Source organism: Melanerpes formicivorus, unplaced genomic scaffold (assembly GCF_026170545.1).
Source record: "Melanerpes formicivorus ecotype bairdi unplaced genomic scaffold, bMelFor1.0.p_v2 SCAF_25, whole genome shotgun sequence".
Classification (NCBI taxonomy): Eukaryota; Metazoa; Chordata; class Aves; order Piciformes; family Picidae; genus Melanerpes; species Melanerpes formicivorus.
In genome coordinates, this window is record NW_027142377.1 from 7,099,244 (window position 1) to 7,119,354 (window position 20,111).

At 45.1% G+C, this 20,111-nt stretch overlaps 2 protein-coding genes across 13 annotated transcripts in view; both read right to left on the minus strand.

Moving 5' to 3' along the window:
• Window positions 1–1,307: 1,307 nt before the first annotated feature.
• Window positions 1,308–12,740, minus strand: LAMP5 (lysosomal associated membrane protein family member 5). Of its 4 annotated transcripts, none has more exons than XM_068153199.1 (7): window positions 12,560–12,740; window positions 11,657–11,734; window positions 11,243–11,415; window positions 10,852–10,983; window positions 10,658–10,763; window positions 8,979–9,167; window positions 1,308–2,978 (listed from the first exon to the last, which is right to left on the minus strand). In XM_068153199.1, the coding sequence occupies exons 1-7, from the start codon at window positions 12,723–12,725 to the stop codon at window positions 2,800–2,802; spliced, it is 1,023 nt and encodes a 340-aa protein (XP_068009300.1). In that variant the 5' UTR covers window positions 12,726–12,740; the 3' UTR covers window positions 1,308–2,799. The 4 variants fall into 4 exon arrangements, with proteins under 4 accessions (XP_068009300.1, XP_068009301.1, XP_068009304.1 ...); XM_068153200.1 differs by lacking the exon at window positions 12,560–12,740 and adding an exon at window positions 11,944–12,144 and having other exon boundaries at window positions 1,309–2,978; XM_068153203.1 differs by lacking the exon at window positions 12,560–12,740 and adding an exon at window positions 11,935–12,113 and having other exon boundaries at window positions 1,309–2,978.
• A 2,498-nt stretch (window positions 12,741–15,238) lies between these two features.
• The window catches only part of PLCB4 (phospholipase C beta 4), a 165,270-nt gene continuing 160,397 nt past the window's right edge, over window positions 15,239–20,111 (minus strand). For 8 of the 9 annotated variants that reach the window (XM_068153185.1, XM_068153183.1, XM_068153188.1 and 5 more), the window contains one exon: window positions 17,502–17,676. In XM_068153185.1, the coding sequence (XP_068009286.1) occupies window positions 17,588–17,676 (89 nt within the window). In that variant the 3' untranslated portion in view covers window positions 17,502–17,587. Of the gene's footprint in view, window positions 15,761–17,501; window positions 17,677–20,111 lie in introns of those variants that run through there. The other variant, XR_010989135.1, reaches the window with a different exon arrangement.

The window sequence follows — 20,111 nt, forward strand, 5'->3', positions numbered from 1 at the left end:
CTCAGCGCCTCAGCTGTGGATGATCCTTCCTGAGAACCCACTCTGCAGAGCAAGTACAATTTCTCTAGGGTATAAGAAACTATAGTGCAAATGGAGTTGCCACTGATGGCTTATGCTATCACACCAAGTAAAAGCAGGAAACCAAGAGAAAGGGACATTAAGACTTGGTTGCATATTCAGGAGTACTTTACATCTACCCTGCATGTGCCACCAGCTATGCAACACCCACAGTGCAAGGCTGGATGCATCCAGGGGTCATGGAAGGAAGCTAAGACATGCCAAGTCCACTACTGCTATGGTCATCCCTTCATTGGCTTAGAAATTTGGGGGTAATCAGAAATCAAAACCACATACAACTGCTGCGAAGTGCATTTCCTTACCTCTGTCAAGCTTCTACTAAAGGCAAGCAGAAGGGAAGTAGCTGTCTTTCATACCATCCACTTAAAGGTTTGATATCCAAACTGATATGTAGAAAGAGGGGGAAACAAAAGCCCTAAGCATCTCTCCTAGAGAAGCATGGCACAGGGGAAAACCAGGACCCTCCTCTTTGTTTAAAGCCACAAAGTTCTTTTCCCCTATTTTTCACAGACAGCATCCAACTCCTTTGTATTTAGTCCTTTATATTTAACTACACTCAAGTGAACCATCAGAAATTGCTTCTACTGACACCAGACTGGCTGGGTGGGAACTAGCCTCTTGCTGACTGAGATGTCTCCAGTTTGGTGCACTTTCCATCCCCATCCTGCACAACCATGCCAACCCAACAGCTCATTCCTGCAGCTGCCTTCGCCCAAGTGTATATGGAGAAGATAAATTACTATGAAGGGGAAGGAGCTCCTTTGGCATCTGTAGTTCATTTGCTCTTTTTGGGGAGATGTCAGTTACAGAAGCTGGCAGTTCCAGGCTAACAGGAGCTGGCTGGAGGGCAGGTAAGAGCAAGGTGGGACAAAGCTGCTAACTATGCCCCCCCTCTATTAAGAATGAACCTTTAATCCTTTTATTCACTCTCCTGCTACCTACAGCTTTCTCTAGGTGCCTCTAAAAGAACCTTTTCTTCTTTTCTTAGGATTTTTAATAATGATCAGCTCCATGTAGGCAGTGGCAGCCTAGAGCCTGCCCAGAACACTTTTCACTGAAGTTTTAAAAGCAAAGGGCAAACCCACGAGCCTCATTAGTGCTTACTTTTGCTTCCTACATCCAGATGAGAAAATAAGAAGTAGAGCTGATTCCTGTCTCATTTCTGTGTAAGATGGACTAAAGAAGGCTCTGGCTGCATCCACCTTCATGAAAAAAAGACAAAAACAAACCTCAGATTTTGAAGGAGGCCACAGCATCACAACACAGTTCATTTTCTCCTCTTGCATTTCTCAACATTGAAATTACTGTTTTTCTTTCATTATTACCATGTTTTAAGCTGAAAGAAGACAGTCTGCATGAGTCCCTCTTTGGATCAGTTCAAGGTGGTGTTTTCTATACCCTAAACTAACAGGTCTGGACTAACTCTTGTTGCAGTAACACTGGAGTCAAAGGTTTCAGAGCAAACTAGGTGGGACCAGAACAAAATGTGTCATTGTGCACAAAACACATAAGGAAAAACCAGCCAAGAGATTGAAAGGATATTAGAAATAACCAGTCAATTGCAGAATACTAAGCAGCCACCGCATCTTCACCAAACCATTGGCACTAAAAGCATTCCTAGAACAAATGCTAGCATAAATCCTAGCTTTAATATCCCTTCAGACAATGCATTTTTACACCAGTATCATGGAGTTAGTAAAAAGCATCCCATCATTTCAAAACAAGGCAGCAAATCAAGTATTATATATGTGTATGTTTTAATTCATCTTAAAAATTGTCTACATTTAAGGACAGATTTTGAAGGTTCCCTTGTATTTGTTTCTGTTACATTAGATTATACCTGAATAATCTGCATAGTAACTTCAACATTACTGGGTGGTTTTTTGTTTCATTGTGAAAACATCAGTTGCAGGTAGCAATGTAACATCTCAACAACAATCACAATACGTGCAGGATGTCCAGCCAGAAGCATTTCTCAGTTGACTTGCAGTAGCATGGCACTTTAGAATGTCTGCAACAATACTTTGTTTGTTTTTTACTATTTTTATAGTTTAGTTCATATGTGGCTTAAGAAGCAAAACCAAATTTTCTTCACTCAGTCTCAACCATAGGATCAGCTCCTCAGCTGGCTACAGGCTGCTCCACTGGAGTTACTCCAGTTTATACCAGCTTGAGGTTCTACCCTTCTTCTCCCCTTCCCCCCTCCCCCCCCCCAGCCACACCTGCAACACCTTCATCCTTTCCTTAGCATGAGTGCAAACATCAGGAATGAGGTTTGATTCCCTTCATTAGGGGCTTACATGCAATGGCTCTATCCCCAGCCCTGCTCCCTGAAAGGGACATAACGGAGAGGGCTGAACACTGCCAGAGAGCAGTACATGCTAAGAGTCACTTGAGGGAAATTAAGAAACAAACAAAAACCCCAGACAAACAAAAAAGTTAACTTTGCCCCCGTGTTAAACTCTGATATGTGAAGCGTTTCCATTTCCAGCTGATCAGCCTAACTGCTTAAGAAGGTATTCATACCACTTACTGCCACAGGCCCGCCTCAAATCAGATGCTCTGAGCCTTCTAACTATATTAAAACCTAACCTTGTGTGTCTCTATGAAATACCCAGGGTTAGGTGTTGTGAATACCGTCTCTTGCCCCACTCCAAACCTTGAGAAAAAAGTGCTTTTGCTTTTTCTACCTGACATGTTTGCGCTGCTTGATCCTGTCCCCTATCCCATGTGTTTGTACTGAGATCTGTCCCGAGGAATTTGCACTTGGTTGGCTGTCAGCTTGTGGTGGATATGGTAAACGCAGAGGGTTATCACAATAACCAGCCCCAGTATCAGGCCCAAAATCAGAGGCAAGGTTTCTTCTAACTGCTCCCTCTGGTCCACTGGGCACTTGTGTTCTGCAGGGAAAGAAAAACCAAACCAAACGAAACACAAACCAACCCACCACAAAGAAAGACCAAAGTAACCACCAAAACCCAAGAAAATCATAAAAACAGAAAAAAAGAAAAAAGAAAGAAAGAAGGAAAGAGAGAAATGAATGAGCCACTTCAGATCTGAACTGCTGCAATAGTAATCTGACCTCCCTGGAGTTGCAGCTCTGTGCTGGGGGTCCCTGCACAGCAAGAAGAGCTGCAGCAGCAAGGACGGCCAGCAATTGTCATTGCAGTCCCAGGGAGAAAATCATCTGCTTTAAAGAAAGTAAAATCACCATCACAATGCAGGGTTTGGAGGGAGTGTTAATACCTGTTGAACCAGCCAACTTGACAGGGAAAGAATCCTTCATGCCCTAAGTTCCTTTTCAGGCCTTTGCCACATCTGTATAGCAATGGCCTTGCTGGGAACAGGACAGCAAAAAGAAAAGTTTCCTGACTGTGGCTAAAGATGTGCTTTATTTAGTAGAGTCTATAAATATTCCATCATAAGCCCTCAAGTCTTCCTCAAGTTATCCTGCATCAGACTTATCCTGCTCACTGTTAAAAGACTTTCCCCCCACCCTCTATCTGCAGGTTGACTGAGATCCAGCATGCCCTGAGAGATGAGAGAGATCTAACGATCTCCTGCATCTCTGTGAGCTCCTCATGAGAACTTTACCAGCACTGGCAGAGCACATGCATGTTTGTGGTCAACAAGCATGCTGGTACCCCACATTTTTTTCTTAACTATGGCAAAGGATAAGCAGAAGGAACACAAGTGTTTTTCTCTCTGGCCTGTGAGTCCCCATCACAGTGCAATAAACCACTAGAATATAATAGTAATAACAACCACAGCTACAACAGGAAAACACCTTTCTGTTTACCTTGCAAAGGCCACCAAGATCATGAAACACTTTAACACTGGTAATGCCAGTTCAGCTCCTTTATACCTGCAGAGTCTACTGCAGGCCTGAATGACAGATTCATGATTGACTTTGTTTTTTCCCCCCATGGGAGTGTTGCTTATCTGTGCTGATAGAAAGGCAGAGCCAATGCTGCCAGGATGGGGCTGCCAGACCAAAAAGAATTAAAATGCCAAGTCGGGGGGGAAAAAAAGTGTTATGGGGTACAGGACAGAGAGTGCTCTTGTCTCTAGATCATCTTCTTCATAGTACTAGAATTGTGATGAAAACAATAAAAAGAGCAATTACTTATAAAAAAACAAGGAGGGAGAAACCCCAAAATGGTTGCATGTTAGATGAGCAGATACACAGGACACCACTAATTCCTGCTGTCACCAAAGACAATCCAGATGGGTTACCCAGGCAGCTAATTGCAAGATGCAGTGATAACCATGAATGGCAAATGCTCCACAAACCTAGAGGCATGTGGCAAAGAGCAGGAAAAACCCAGACACCTCAGGCCCAGACAAGAGGTGACAGCAGGGACATCACTGGTGCTGGCACCCCTGGGAGCTGTGGCACCCCCCCCAGCACCGGGCTCACAGTGATGCCATCAGGAAACATTGGCCTTTTTGTTTCACTTCATTCACAGCTCACAAAGTGAAATGTAATTGAACAAAGAAAATGTCCTTTTCGGTTCAGGTTGCTCACTGTTTCACCAGAGGAGTGATTAATCACCAGGACTGTGTTACAAGCAATTCAGCAATTGCTGCAATGCAGGGGTTTTGTTTGTTCATAGTAAGAAGAGTGAAAAATCCCTCTGATTATTATTTAGTTCCTAAAACTGGGTTTCCAGAGCTTTATAAAATGCTTCCCCATTTAGGATGACAAGGCCTGATCAGGCTCATAATACCAAGGCACAGGGACAGGTTGGCATGCCCAGATCAGAAGGCAGTGCCTTGGGGCTAGGGGTGCTCTGAGCCCCTGAATCCACATGCTAATACCAAGCAGCACCCATCCTACAGGAAGGTTCTGTGCTAGAGTAATCCCTGTGCACTCACCATGCAGCTGCAGTCTGACAGGCTGGGGTGTGCTGATGCACCAATTGCACTTGCTTGCAATGTCTGTATTCCCAGCTTTTGCCAAAGGAAGGAGGCTACAGAGCATGGAATGTGCCAGAGGACACACCAAAACTCTGGTGTCCACAGAAAGACGTGGCTGTATTTAACTGAGTTACAACTCAAAAAGGTGTCAGTTCTTGCAAGCAGCCAAGGAAAATAATTCTTTATCCTGACAGAAGGCAGCAGGCTCCAGAGGCAGCACACCCAGAAACCCAGCTGCACCACCCCAGGCAGAAAGATAAAGGCAGCCTTATAGAGCAGACACCTCCTGCTTTATCAACACCTCTTCCTCATCAGACACATACACTTCTCCTTTTGGAGCACATCACCAAAGTCTGGTCTCAGAGGCCACAGTGGGAATGGAAGGGACCCAGCACAGAGGCACAAGTGCCAGGCAAAACCACATTTGCAGATACTGGCTAGGAGGATGAGTTTTGCATTTTAAGATTACTATAATGTTAAAATATATCATTTTATAACAACAACAAAAGTACTTTCACATTTATGACAATGTGCTTAAACATTTACACAGCATTTTTCACTTCAACAGTTGAAGACATTGTGCAGACACTGAGGTCCACTGCACTGTGGGGAAGGTAGGTAACAAGCATCGTTCCTATCTGTCAGCAAAGAAAAAAGCAAAGGGGGAGCAAGGAGTGGAGAAGGTTTTGCATGATGTCCACAGCAGACCCAAATTCAGATGCTTAACCACATTAAGCACAACACGGGCAAGTGTGCTGGTTGATGCACAACAAATGAAACACTGCCACATTGAGAACTGCTGTGTTTTAAATCAATACCTTCTGCAGGAAAAAAAGCCCTTCCCATCAAAATTGCCTGTGTGGCCACAGGGATCTAAAGATTTCCTAAATCCCTGACTTTACCCTCAGCTCAGGAAGGCAAAAAGGTTCCTGGCAAATTTTAACTACATGCAAAGTTCAGGTGGTGCTGGGCATTTTGCTGCATTCCCCAGCCCAGTGGGGTCACCCCTTTGCTGGAGGGATGCCACCCCGCAGGCTGCAGGAAGATACAGAGGAGACATTTATGTACGCTCCTCATTGTTCTTTTGTGCTGTGCTTCCTCCAACACCTTGCAGCACCTAGGCTCACACACCGCCACGGTTTCTATGGTGAGTGCTCGTCCAATTTCAGCACTAGGCTATGAAACCACCCAACAGGCCCATTTTCTTGTTTCAGCATCCTTCTGCAGAACAAATAGCAGCACAGCAAAAAAATAGCAGCTGTTTCCCGCAGTCACGACCAGAAGCCTGAGGATCGGTGCAGGGGTTCCTTTGAGGGATGGAAAAACAGCTGCTGCTGTGGCTGCTAAGATGGGCTGAAGTTTGGAGCTATTAAGATGAGGGTTTATAAGCAATTAGCTTAAAGGGTGTTTTTTTCAAATGTGGCAGCACAACTTAGGAAGAGGAGCTACTCTGTGCCAAAAGCCCTTGAGAAAGCGTGGCCCTTGTTGGGTTGGGGGAGGGGGTCAGAGGGAGACGAGCTCTCCTAGCATCCTGGTCCTTAATTCTTCATAGCCTTTTGCATTAGTACTATGCATTATTTTTACTGAAGACAACAGAATTGACTATTTCTGCAGGTATTTTCAGAACTGAAATGTTTTCCTCACACCCCCTGGATCCAGCTTTCTTTTTGCTGATCTTTAAAGCTGAAAAATGTACATACATTTATTTTCCCCGTTAAAACCAGGAGTGCTTCCCAAGTTCTGCTGCTTTTGCATTGAAAATTGAAAAGTACATACTTATATATGTATTTGTGAGCTTCAGAAGCAATGTCTTAAAAACAAACAAACACCCCCCCAAAAAACACCCAAACAACCCCCCAACCAACCAAATCAACCCAAACAAAACCAAATAAACAACCAAAAATAACCCCCCCAAAATAACACCCCCCCAAAAAAACAGACCCCAAATGTTCTAGCACGAATTTAAGCACCAAAATAAAAACCCAAAAGCAATGCAATCACCCCCTACAAGGTTTCAAATGTATCCCAGACAGGACAGTGTCAGGACTAATGGCTAAATCTTTCCCCCCATTTCTTTGTGGTGAGAGGGTCCTGACCTTCCCACGGCCCAGCAGTTCTGCTGCTCTAGCAGGTCTCTTTCTCTAGCCTAAAATATTTTCAAATGTTCTGCAGCTTGTTCATAATTAATAGGAATTTTACCTAATGGGAAATTAATGAACCAAAAAGAAGAAGGGTAATTACTGTAATTTAAGATTGGCAGCCATTCTCAGACCCCACAAAGGATCATGTTTTACCACGCATGTGTCAATGACACGCCGGTCTGCAGTACCGGTGGGGAAATGCTGCTGAGTGAAGCGGCGAAGCCCCTGGTGAAGCTTCACTGATAAAATGACCTCTTAGGCATTTCTGGCCATCCTTTCCAGGTGCTCTTTGCTATATAAATTCAGAGGAATTCAATAAAAGGGAGTGTAATTGAATAATGAGAGCAACCACAAAAAAAAACAGGAAGCTTGAGAAGTAAAACTGTGATTTCCTCAGGATACAGAATTTCTCATGTGCGTATAAAGACTGATAAACCAACTAGGGTCATCTCACTTCACAGAGGGAAGACAAACAAACAAAAAACCCCAACAAACTGCAAAAACAAAGGGGGAAAAACAATTAAGTATTTCACTGATACAAATGTGGTCACAACAAAGGCAGGCAGTTCCTTCTGGCAATGAACCCTGAGCTTAGTTTTTTTAACTATGGGCTATCAGACTTGACAAGGTTGGTATCACAGAGATACAGATGCTAAAACCAAGTCCAGACCTGCACATTTTAAACACCCTTTACTCAAAGGTCTGCCCCGTCAAACCCTGAGTGTAGGAGGCCTGAATCCGTAAGAGGAGAAAGAAGATGAAGACGTGCCAACAAAAAGTGATAGGAACGTATTACATTCTACATTTTCCTCCCTGTAACCTATACAAAATGTGGAACCACTTCAATAGGAAAAAAGATTTGTGTCCACACATAAAACCTACTTGGTACTACAGGTGGCCTTGCCATGAGTAATCCAGCCAGGCAGAGCTCTGCTAGAGCCAGCGTACATAATAGCACGTATTTACTATGCGAGCTAGAGGAGTGTGAGTCACGAGCATGACTGCTCAGCTCTGTAGTCAGGGCTGGTTTTTTACTGTGTTCTAAAACATTTCCCACACGCAAAATAATAAAGCCCCAGGGTTTTAATGCTAGGCTTGAAAATAACACCACCATTTTCTAGCTCATTATTCAAAGATTTGCCTATTACAAATTTTATTTGCATCTTCTTACAATAATGGAGTTAACTAATTTGCTAAGACTGTAAAAAGGGAACTAGTCCCAAAGCCATAATTCAGGTGAGCATGTTTACACTCCCTCATTCAACCTGACAGAAAAGGCAGAGGGACACTGGGGAGGAGGGGCACTGCAGGTTCCTCAGAATAAAGGCAGGCAAAATCTGCAGGCATTCTGCCCCACAGCAGTATCAATGCTGATTTTGGTACAACCCTTTGATATGAACAGTGTGTGCCAACTCACGTTTTCTTTTACCAACAATTAACATTAATTCCTCCTACTGAACCCCCAAACTTTCCTCAGAGTGCAGTGACCCTAACAAGCCCCTGAAACCATACTGAAGCACCTTCCATACTGCCAAAGAGCCTTGAAGGGCTCCCCAGGAATGAAGCAGTTCTGTGGCTTGCTGGCAACCCAACTAGATGAGTCTTTACCAAAGACAATACGCATGCAGTAATAGTCCATGTTTGGACTGAATTTGAAGGGCTTTGGGGAGGACACAGAGGCAGGCTATGGGTTGGGGGGACTGCTCTGACACCCTGCTGGAGAGAAGAGAAGGTGCTTGGATAAAAGTGTGACACAAATTCCTAATGTACATTGCAACATTCCCAAAGGCAGCATCAGTATCTCATGGATGCAGGACGTGCCTTTGCCCTGCGCCTTACCTTCACCGAAAACAAAATCCGCGGTGATGTCAAAGGGTTGGATGCGGACTTCTGACAGCAAGAGCTGCACAGACTTCTGGTGGTCAGTGGAGATGAGGGAGATGGTTTGCTGTGCCTGGCACTCATAGGATTTCCCAGCTGGGGTGACCAGGGCAGAGAGCTGGTGTGAGCTGGCAGTGTGCTTCCCGGCTAGCCAAGGGGCAGAAACAGCAGAGGTCAAGTCCCGTCAAGGGGGCCCGCTGTAACTTTATGAACAAAGCTAATGATCGAACACAAGGGTACATGGGCTGTGTGTAATGTGACAGCTGCACACTCCACTATTCTTAAAGCAGCATTTTCTTTTGGGGTGGCCACTGTGCTTTTGGCAGAACATCCCCATGTAACCAGGACAGGTCCTGCACTGGGGTTGCCTGCCCACAAGCAGGAATGGATGGCCCCAGTGCATGTTCCTGCCAGCACAAAAGGCAGAGCTGGCTCAAACACTGCCAGCCATGCTCATGTCGCAGGACTTGAAGTCCATAAAGATGGAGAAATAGTTTCTATTGATATGCATGCAGGTTTCAGCTACAAACTCTGCTAATACTCCCTTCATTCAGGAAGCTGTAATTCCTGCAGCTGTACTTTGGCTCTGAGCTCACATGGGAAGGAGCAATGCAATTTGAGGACCTTACGACAAAGCAAAACAGGCCCCAACACCTCTCCTGAGAATACAACATGACCATTTCATCAAAATATAGATTCTGAGAAAATATTTTCCCATTGCATTAAATTTGTTTTATACATGAAGGCCAAATGCAGCTCAGCAAGGTGGAACGAGAGATGCCTTCCACCTCCCACTCTGCAGCCCTTTTTTCCCCTTCCCGCAGCACAGAAGGGCAATCATTGTTTTTCATTTGCAGAGGGGGAATGAGGCATGGCCATCACTGGGTTTCAGGGACATAAACAGTATAAACACCAGTGGGAAAAATATCTCCGTGTCCAGGGTGTCTTATGCCACAAACTCTTGGTGTACCATTCACTGGAGTTTGAAATTCTTGAGGAAGAAGGACTTGCAAATAAGTGTTTAAATTTTCAATCCAAACCAAGTCATTTCTGAGCAGAAATGAAACAAAAACAAAATGAAAGCCAGAAGAAATGAAATCAAGTGAGAAAAAGGAGGTGGTTTGGTGTGGAGGCATGTGGGGGTATGGATATTGACGTGCACCTTGTCATAATCTTGGAAAATCATTGCTTTCCCACCAATTGAACCATCAACAAAAGAGAGAATATAATTAATCTTAAAAAACATCTCCTGCAAGAAAGGAGGCCATTTTTTTCCAGACCAGGGGGACCCCTCCCCACCTCCTTAGGGCCCCGGGCAGCACAGCAAACAAGCAGAGCTTGGGCTCTCTTTCCACAGCAATCATTGTGTTTCAAAACAAGAATAAATAAATAAAATAGAAACACACCACAAAACCAACAAAAAAAAAACCAACCACAAAAAACAACAATATAACCCCCCATGTCTGTTTAAACCCAGCACCCGGATCTGACTTCGTTGGGCAGGTTGGGGGTTTCTTTTTTCCTGTTAAACTGCATTTAGGTGAGTAGCCTGTGGGGTGTACGTGTCCCTTGCCCCAGCTCCAGGCTCATCAGATCAGAGAGACCCTCTTTAAACCCCAGGGGCCCACGGCGCTTACGGCTGACAGCGTCCTTGAAGTAGGTGCGCTCAGACGTGTCATAGGTGAACTGGATTCGGCTGAGCCTCCAGAAGGCCTCCGGACCCCGGGACGTGTTGTGCCCCTCCTGCTGAAACAAGGTGGATCAGGACTCCGGCAAAACCACCACGCACCCTTCATCCCAGCTGCCGGGAGTGCAGAAGAGAGTCCCGTACCTTCAGGAAGGAGAGCTTGAGGGTGTAGGCTTGCTCCAGCCAGGAGATTTCCAGCTCCGACTCGTTGGTGCCGCACTTGCCCTTCATCTCGGCGCCCCGCGTCAACGGAATATCGGCTTGTTCCGTCAGCAGCTGCAAACGGGCAGGGAGGCTCAAGGGGGCGGCCCGGAGGCTCTCTGGACGCCAGCAGCACTCCCGATCCCCCAGCCCCAGCTGAACATCCTCGGAGACGATAAAGGACTTTCCCAAACTACCGGCGGATTTCCCTTTCCTCCCGGCACTGCCGGTCCTGCCGTGACAAGGTGCAGTGGCTCCGCGGCTGCAGCACCTGCAAGCCGGAGCCCCGCAGCGCCCCCACACTCCCCATCCCGCGGGACCGGGCCCCACTTACATCCACGTAGTTGCTCGCCCACACGTCGTAGGGGACTATGAACTTGGCGGCGAACTCCGCCATGAGACATGTCGTCCGGTTTTCTCGCACCACAAAAATGTCCTTTTCGGGGTTAGGGGAAAGCCCGGAGAGATTTTCAACTTCTTGCTCGGCAGCCAGGCGAGCCACAGTGTCTGCGGGCAAAGAGGAGCTGAATGTCGGCAGCCACCAGGGCATTAACACCCCTCCCGTCCCCCGAGCCCGCCTCAGTAAGCTCCACTGTCACGACGGGGCGCCCCTGTCGCGACAGAGCGGGCAGTGGAGATGGGGCAGCCAGCGGCGGTGAAGCAGGAACAACGTGGGGGGTGTCTCAGCGCCAGTGGCTGCCTCACCGCGACAGGGCTCCATGTCGCGACTTGCCGCCGCGATACTCACGCAAAAGGAAGAGCAGCCCCGGAAGGCGTCCTCCGGCCATCCTGCTGTTTGGTTCCAGTGTGTCCGCAGCTGCTGCTCCTTCGAAAAGATGCGCCCCGAAGAAAAGAGAGGAAGGGGGGGGGGGGGGGGGAACCACACACACAAAATTAAAAAAAAAAAACCCAACTACAAACCCCAAACAAACAAAAACCAAACACCCACCCAAACAACAAACAACCAAAAAAACCCACAACGAAACAAAACCAAACACCCCAAAGCAATAGGTAAAACCCCCAAACCTGAGCTACCTCCCGTCTCTGGAGCTGCTGCAAAAGCACTGTGCTGCGGAGGGACGGGCAAGAGTGTGTGGGTGTGTGGGGAGGAGGAGGGGAGCTGCCGGCTGAGCTGATGGAGGCACCCACGCCGAGAGACGGCGCGTACGCGGAGGCAGGGCCGGGAGGAGGGATTCCCCCCCCCCCACCTCCCTGCTTCTCCAGTGTTAGGTGGGGGGGCCCGCTGACTCCGGCGGAGGGGCTCTCAGCGATCCCCAGGGGATCCCAGCGCACAAAACGGGACGCCCCGACATGCTGCCGAGGCGGGGCTGAACTACCCCGAGCACCCTCCAGGCAAGGGCTGTGAGCGGGGCCGCACTTCGGGTGAGCTCTGCACAGCCATGGCCATACAGGCGGCTACTCCCGCCGGAGAAGCAGAAGAACGACTGAACTGGGACAGTAGAGGGGGTGGAGGAGGGATTATCTAGTCTAGCCCTGGCTGCTCACAGAGCGCAATTTCGGTGAAGGCGCACACCTGCTCCCTGAGTTAATAACGTGCAGCTGTTTTTGTGTGGCAAGGTCAGAAGCAAACTCGGTGCCCTTTTGTCAACGACCATCAACACACCTGAGCTCTTCAGATATTGTGACATACCGTAATACAAAACATGCCATCGCGCACCAAAGGGAGCGGTCCTACAGCACCGAGAAGGTGCATTAAACAATCCTGGACGTGCTTGTGTGGAGCAGTCCCGGGGCCGGCGGAGGGACCTCCAGCAAGAGCATGCTGAGATGCCGGTTTCCCCGGGGTTCCGAGGCATTGCCAGTGGCAGACGGGATCGAGCCGGGCACACCTCGGCCTCCGCCCAGCCGGACCCAGCCGCTCCTGGAGCAGCGCCAGCCCCACCGGCACCCCAGTCGCCGAGCACCGCTTCGCACCCCGCGGCTTCGCTTTTTCCTTTCGTCGAGCGAGACGGCGTTAAAATATTTTTTCCGCCTCTTATTACGAATTTTTACGGCCTTTTAGTGAGCTGCCACCTTCGTCCCAGTACCAAGAGCACACCCGAATATCTACCATTTGCAAAGCCACCATCCCGGGATCAGCAGGGAGCAGGAGCCCTCCCCCACGGAGCTGTACTTTTAAAAGCCAAAGGGATCTCAGGAGCTTGTGGCGGTATGCGGATTCAGTCAGTAACAATTCACATTACTAGCTCAGGAAAAGGAGTCTGGAGAAAACGGCCCCGGGCCTTGTGAAGCAAGCTGAAAGGTGAGTTTTGATTGCAGGCAGGTGCTTCTGGGCACACCTGCAGAGAGGGGTGTTCCTGCTGGGCAACGGTCCTTTAAAAATAAAAGGAGGTGCTGAAAGAACCTTTTTATTTTTTTAAAATGTTTATAACCATCCTACTGAAATTCCTCATCTGCTTGATGCACATATTAAATATACTCTGAACATTTCCTCTGTCCTGTTTCATGATAGTCATTCCTGTTTCCCAAAATAGAGCCAGACCTGTGGCAGCTGTGATACAGAATTAACCTGCAGATAACAGTTTCAAGGGACTATGTAAAGGGGTTAAAAAATAAAACCCACAACCTTCTACATGAGGCTCTGTGAATGCTACAGACTGTATTTCTGTGGCAATTTTAATGCCTGGCTTCCCCGGGTCTTTTTCTGATGACCTCAAGTATTTAACTACCCTCTATTTCCTCCTCTAGACCTCTATTCAGTCTCCAGTTTTGTTGACGTTTCCAGGTAGCCTCTAAAGCTCCAGAAAAGTGCGTGATCCTGAGCAGTCACCCCTGCATCCAGCCTGTGTAGGGAGATTCCACAGGGAGCAGCTGGGAAAGAGCAGCTGTGTTAAGAGACAAGGTTAAGCCTGACTCACAGCCCCTGAGCCCCACAGCACAGAACTGTGTTCTTCTGGCATCCACTAGCTGCAGAGCACAACAACAAAAAAAGGCTTCAGTGACAATCCCCACTCCCAGCCTACAGAGCTGTGTTTATCCTGCTTTCCATGGCAAAAAAAGGAAAAGGCCTAAGATTTCTTAACACCAAGAAAGCCCCCAAAAGTGGAGAGAGCAGAAAGGCCTCACCTGAGGCAGCCAGTGCAGCATTAGCTGACCTGAAATGCTGTGATCAGGGCCAATTTATGGTCACAAATTAGATTACCAGGAGCCAGCCCTGGAACATGCCCTTTACCCCCCAGCTGCAGAGACTGCTTGTGGATTTCTGAAGGCTGAATCAAATGCCCCCATTAGCCCCCAACTACCTGACAGCAATAACTCTTACCAGCCTCCTCACAGGGAGCAGAGTGTAGTGACAGTGGGGCTGTGGCACCGGAACCACTGCTATTGGTGCATCCCTAGGAATGGGTTTCCCAGCCAAGTGACTCTGGCGCGCATCTGCCACTAGCAGCCAGTTTCACAGGGAGCCCGTGGGCAACTAAGTCTGTGAAGAAATCAGCTCCTGAGGGGTATTTTTCGTCTCTGACAATGCAGTTTGCAGTGGAGCGGGGCAGGAGTTAAACAACCCCCCTGCCGCCTGGAAACACTGAAATTAATGACCTCCAAATTATGAGAAGTGAAAGAGCTGCCTGTGAGATGGGGTGGCAATGACCCTCCCCATCACAGCTGCACTGAATTTATCTGAAGAGATTCAGAAAGGGAAAATCTGCCACTTTCCTCAATGAAATCTCACTGAAGTGGAATCCATCACCCCGACAGGAAATGACATATTAAACTGCTTTAACTCAGTATCAGTGTTCAAATTGATTAGCCTATTTAATCTCAATGGAAATTCTCACCTCATTACATCAGCAACCAAACTTCAAATAGCTTTGGAATCAAATACTACTTAAACAGTATTTCAAAATACTTAGCTGACAAAATTAATCACTTAATTTCATTTTAGTGTCTTAAGCTTTTATGCTAAATCACCAACGGATGAAATACCTAACAGTTCTGGGAGCTAAGCCTGTAAGCTGAGGCTGCTCAGCTCTGTGGTTTCACAGAAGCACATTTTCTCTTTGACTTGATAAATGTTTCGCTTCTGGCTGAGAGCAGTGAGCACAGACTTGGAAAAAGGCTGCATTTTCTAGCCTTCTAAACCCAGTGTATGCCCTGATGCATAGGATACTTACCTGGGAATCAAGACAGGCAAGTTTGATTTTCTTCAGAGAAGAACATGAGATGAACCCCAGTCCTCTGTTTCCAGTTATTTCTTCATACAGCTAAGGCAAGGACTTCCAGCCAGGCTGTAAGTGAGTCTAAGGAAACTAGTAATATTCAACACTTCACTAGCTGGTGTCCTCCATACTTGGCCTACCATTTGCTTCTCCTTACTGGCTAGAAATGACTGCAGCAGACAACAGTGTAAATTACAGCTCATAGCAGTGCACTGTCTACAGTAGACCTGTTTCAAAAGACATTTTTAATTAAAAAAAGAATAAAACTTGGTGCTTTGTTTCTGATGCTGTATTCCATACAGCACACTGAAAACACTGCTGCTCCCAGCTCCCTCCAGCACCTGAGCTGAGCTTAGAGGGTAGGAAGAGCTACTCCCAGTACACAACTTGTCTTTAAAGCATTATGGACTGCAAGGAGCAGGAGGTGCCGCCATGTGTGACGTGGCATCAGAATGGGAATTCTGAATTAGTATTAGTAGTTTAAATGCTACCTCAAACACCTAAAGACTTCACTGACCTCGCGCTTGCTTGCTGCTACACTGTACTCACGTTGCTGCACGTCACAGTAGTGCTGCTATGCTGTACTCAGGTCGCTGTATCTCAGGGTAGTGTTGCTACACTGTGCTCAGGTAGTTCTGTAATGCTGCAGGGACCAATGCCGGAGTCTTCTATCACTTAAAAGAAATAAGACTCTGACTAAATAAGCTGTGACAGAAATATATCTACACTATGCACATTTTTACAGGAAATACAACTTACTAAAAATGTATAGGTACTAACACCACCCCCCTATGATTCATTACAGTCAAAACTAAAGATTTTGAATTTTAAAGGTTTTTATTAGAGAAGTTGAAAGTTTCATCTCAGGACTGACAATAACATCTCTCTTCATTTATTTTGTTTATAGGAATATGTAGAATTTGTTTGTACAAGCATATACAACAAAGTAATTGGTGCTTAGTACATTGAAATCAGGAATCTGATTTGTTCTAAACTACCAGTTTTCCATGCAGTCATCTTTGAATTGGCAGCATGGACAAATTCCAAGCGGAATGCTTACATGCACTGTTTTGCAATATAACTACAGCAAGCTCTGGAATCATGCAAATCAACACATTAGCAAATTGGTTTTATATCTAATGGACATAAAAAGGTTATTCCTGATATGAAATTCTGAAAATCTGCATAAATACTTCTGTGTAAAATTAAATTAGTTATGTACTTTTACTACAAGTATCAAGAATGCCCACATAATTAATATACACACATATATATATATATAGACCTTGTTATGCTGAAAGTCTTTGCAATTAATCAAACAATATTCTGTGCCACACATTTACCTGCTAGTAGAATGACGGGTCATACAGAAGGCATTAGTCTTAGTAGCATTTGTATCACATGCAAACATACTCTTAGCATTTCTGTTTACTAATTTTACCACGTGGCAACGTGTGTGTGAGTTTCTACAATGGTGTGATTCTGAAGTGTATAAATACTTTTTACATTTTCACAGTTGCAAACTCTTTGTTAAAAGCCATTTAAACAATCGTTACGTTACAATGAACTGTAGTATCGGGAGTCTGCAGCAACAGGATCAAAATGCGGTTTCTATACAAGCAATGTAGGATGTAAACATTTCTTAAAGTGCCTAATATGTAGTTCCTTAGAGCACTGATAGTTTTGGCACAAATACAGTGTATTTCCATCACGCTAACCATTGCAGTAGCCTACAGTGTATCAGCTTCTTTCAGGCATGATAGGGTTGATACAGCACTTGGAAATGACATCATTGGACTGCAGAAATACCCTGTCAAGTTACTGTGACAGCTGATGAGTGTGGCCGGTCACTTTGTACCTACTGTACTTTTGAGTATAGACAGTTAACTTTCATCTGCCTACTGCCTGAAAAATACCTTGAAATTTAATGTTAAAATTATCCCGATTATTACAGTGACTTAGCAGAAGATCCAGTTCAGTGGGCTTGATGACATCAGGTGCAGAGCAGCTGATGAATTTTTTTTAGTCAGGGTCTGGCAGCATGGGGTTTCTACACAATGTATCACACATGAGAACTCAAATAGTAAATAACACAATGTGACTACAGTTTTGTGACTATTTGAGATGATGTTTAAAGTATCTATTGTGTTTCAAGGCTCTGATTGTGTAATTGTGGTGCAGGCAAGCTGCCTGGTGAGATACAGAAAGGAATACAGGACTGGGTTTAAGAAAATGTCTTCATCTTCTGACGAGTGTTTTCTCAAAAGAAATTCTTATGGAAATCCAACAAAGGAAATTCAGTGCCCAGTGTTAAGTAAGAAGAGACTTGGTGCTCTATAGCTACAGTTTATATATTAAAACCAAAAAAACAAACCCCTGCCCTAACCACCCCCCCACCCCCCCCCCAAACCCAGCCCACAATAAAAAAGTGCTTGCTTTTCAACCTCAGCAATGCAATTTTGAATGTTGCTCTCATTTTAAGGATGCTGTGTTCTCCAACTTCAGTTTGCGTGTTGAGGCTTTAGACCACTGTTGCTGGCCTGCGATCCATCTCTGCTTCCAGCTTCACCATCTGCTGCATCTCCTTTGCCTGCAATCCGAAAGAACCGCATGAAGCACTGCATTAGACCTTTTGTTCAAAGTGAAGCACATGTTTTATATGATAGTCTGCGGGAAATACAGGCAAAACACACTTAAGATATATGTAACAACATCATGTTTTCTCCCCCCCAGTGTCATTCTGGTTTCATAAGCAGATGTAGTTCTTATGTCTACAGATTCTTGGGAAATATTTTTCATCATATTCCAAGACTCATGGGTTGAACTATATGGTAAAATGGAAAAGCTCTAATTTGGGGGAATAAAACTAGGCACCTGCCAATTAAACTGTTTGTCCTGATAGGAAATGTCTGTGGGAATGCATGCTGTGAGGTGTCACTGCCTGAAGTGTTTATGGAGTTCCATGTATGATCTGGGCTTGTTTATTTCGTAAAGACAAGGAATGACAACAATCCATCAGTGTAACATCTGCCTTGCACTAGGTGGGAGTTTAAAATAATTTGTTCATAATATAAAAATAAAAATCTCCATCTGGCCTAGATATCCTTATGATTCCAAATATGGTGTTTCCACCTCAGGACCAGACTACTGCTATGTGCTCCATGGGATAACACAAGACGACACACAATGAATCCATCTGAAACTATACCCAAATTCATTGTGCAGAATACACCAACAAATGTATGCCAGATCTTGCTATAAACTCAGCATGCCTTGGGCTTTGCCAACAGAGTTAAAGTGCTGTATATAAATGGGAATTGGCCTGGGAATCCTCTGCTTAGAGAGCTTTTTTAATTCCCTGTCTCTCTCCCCCTTTGTGTCTCACAGATGAGCACACACACACACTCACACACATATTTACCCAAGCTGCGCTTTGGTTTTGAACTCTGCAGTTTAAAGGAACAGGGAGTCGGTATCCCTATATTTTTTGCTGAGGGCTCTCAATCTGGGAAGTTTTTTAAATCCATAACTCAAAGGACTCACAGTAAGTTGATCCAGAGGGCAAGCTAACCCCATCTATCTTTACAATCAAGCTTCTGAGGATTAGGACAGGTTCTGGGAGAGGCAAACCAAGCAAGTATTTTCTTTGGTTTAACTGCTCTGCATCCATCATGCAGGGAAGAATGGTTACAGGCTTCGATTTACATGAAGTATATTTCCCCAAAAGAAGTAAATCTTGATTTGCAAGGAAACTTTGCTATACAGGCTCCTGCTTAAGGAGTCACCTATCCTAGATGCACATACATATTTGCATATCTGTACATAGATATAGAAACAAAGAGATGCACAGCTGCTCATTTTGCAAGGTGAATGTACATTTGTACAGATGTGATACACATGCCTTTCTTGAACAACCTGCCCCTGCACTTCCATAATCATCATCTTGGGGGGAAAAAAAGTAATTATGATAAAGCAAAGCAACTGTCATAAATATGATTAAAAATTAATCAACGTTCTCCATTTAAATGAGTTAGAAGCTTGAAAGTAATGAAGAAATAATTTTAACATGAAAATATGAAAACATAATAAATGAATCAATATGTACAACCTCTTCTGAAATGTTGGCTGGATTTTGCCTGTGTGTGAAATGAAATTCCAGATAAAACAACCCCCTGTCATCATTTCTTAGTGACTCACCCATTTCACGTTTAAGGCTTATGACTGAACTACTGGCACAGAGTGTCCTATAAATACTCTGCATGCCAATGTATGGCATATGCAATTATTGAGAGAGAACCTGGCTTCAAAGAACGCATTAGCATAGGAACAGGATACCCCTCTGCTAGTCCGAGGCTGGTTCAGACAGTGCCTTCTGATGTGAATACATAAGCACCGCATTTGAAGATGAGCCTTCTGGAAGGCAGTGTGGAAGCTACAGTGAATTCATAAAGTAAGTGGCAGCTAATGGACTCGAGCTTTCAAGATGCTTGCTTTCTAGTGAGACTTAAGACAGGTTAAGAACCACATACAGTAAAAAAAAATAATTTAAAATTATCTTACCCTAAACAATGTTCTATGTCTTTTTTCCCCTCATTCTAAAACTGTCAGACTCAGTGGTGCAAAATTTTATCTAGCTATTCAAGAAAATAGTTGAGATCATAAATACTGCACAACTGGATGTTCAAACCTAATGTAACTATTTTCCTTGGTAAGAGAGGATTTAATAGAGATCTCTTGCAAGAAACGGTTATCTAGGTAGCCACAGCAGTACAGCCACTTGTTAAGTATAATTGCCATACCTTGTCATGTGTTGGATTTTGAAGTGAATTTAAAGCACTGGAAGCCTCTCTTCTTTAGGCACTGAAAAGCTATTTCTAGTCAGCTATTCTAGAGTTTGCTATTCATAGTGTGGAATAGCTTATTTTCTTACCATACTTATATATGCAGATACCCTTTGTGTGACTATCAGTATTAGCAGTTAATCATATATATGTTAACACTAAAACAGTCTAAGCTCGAAAGACG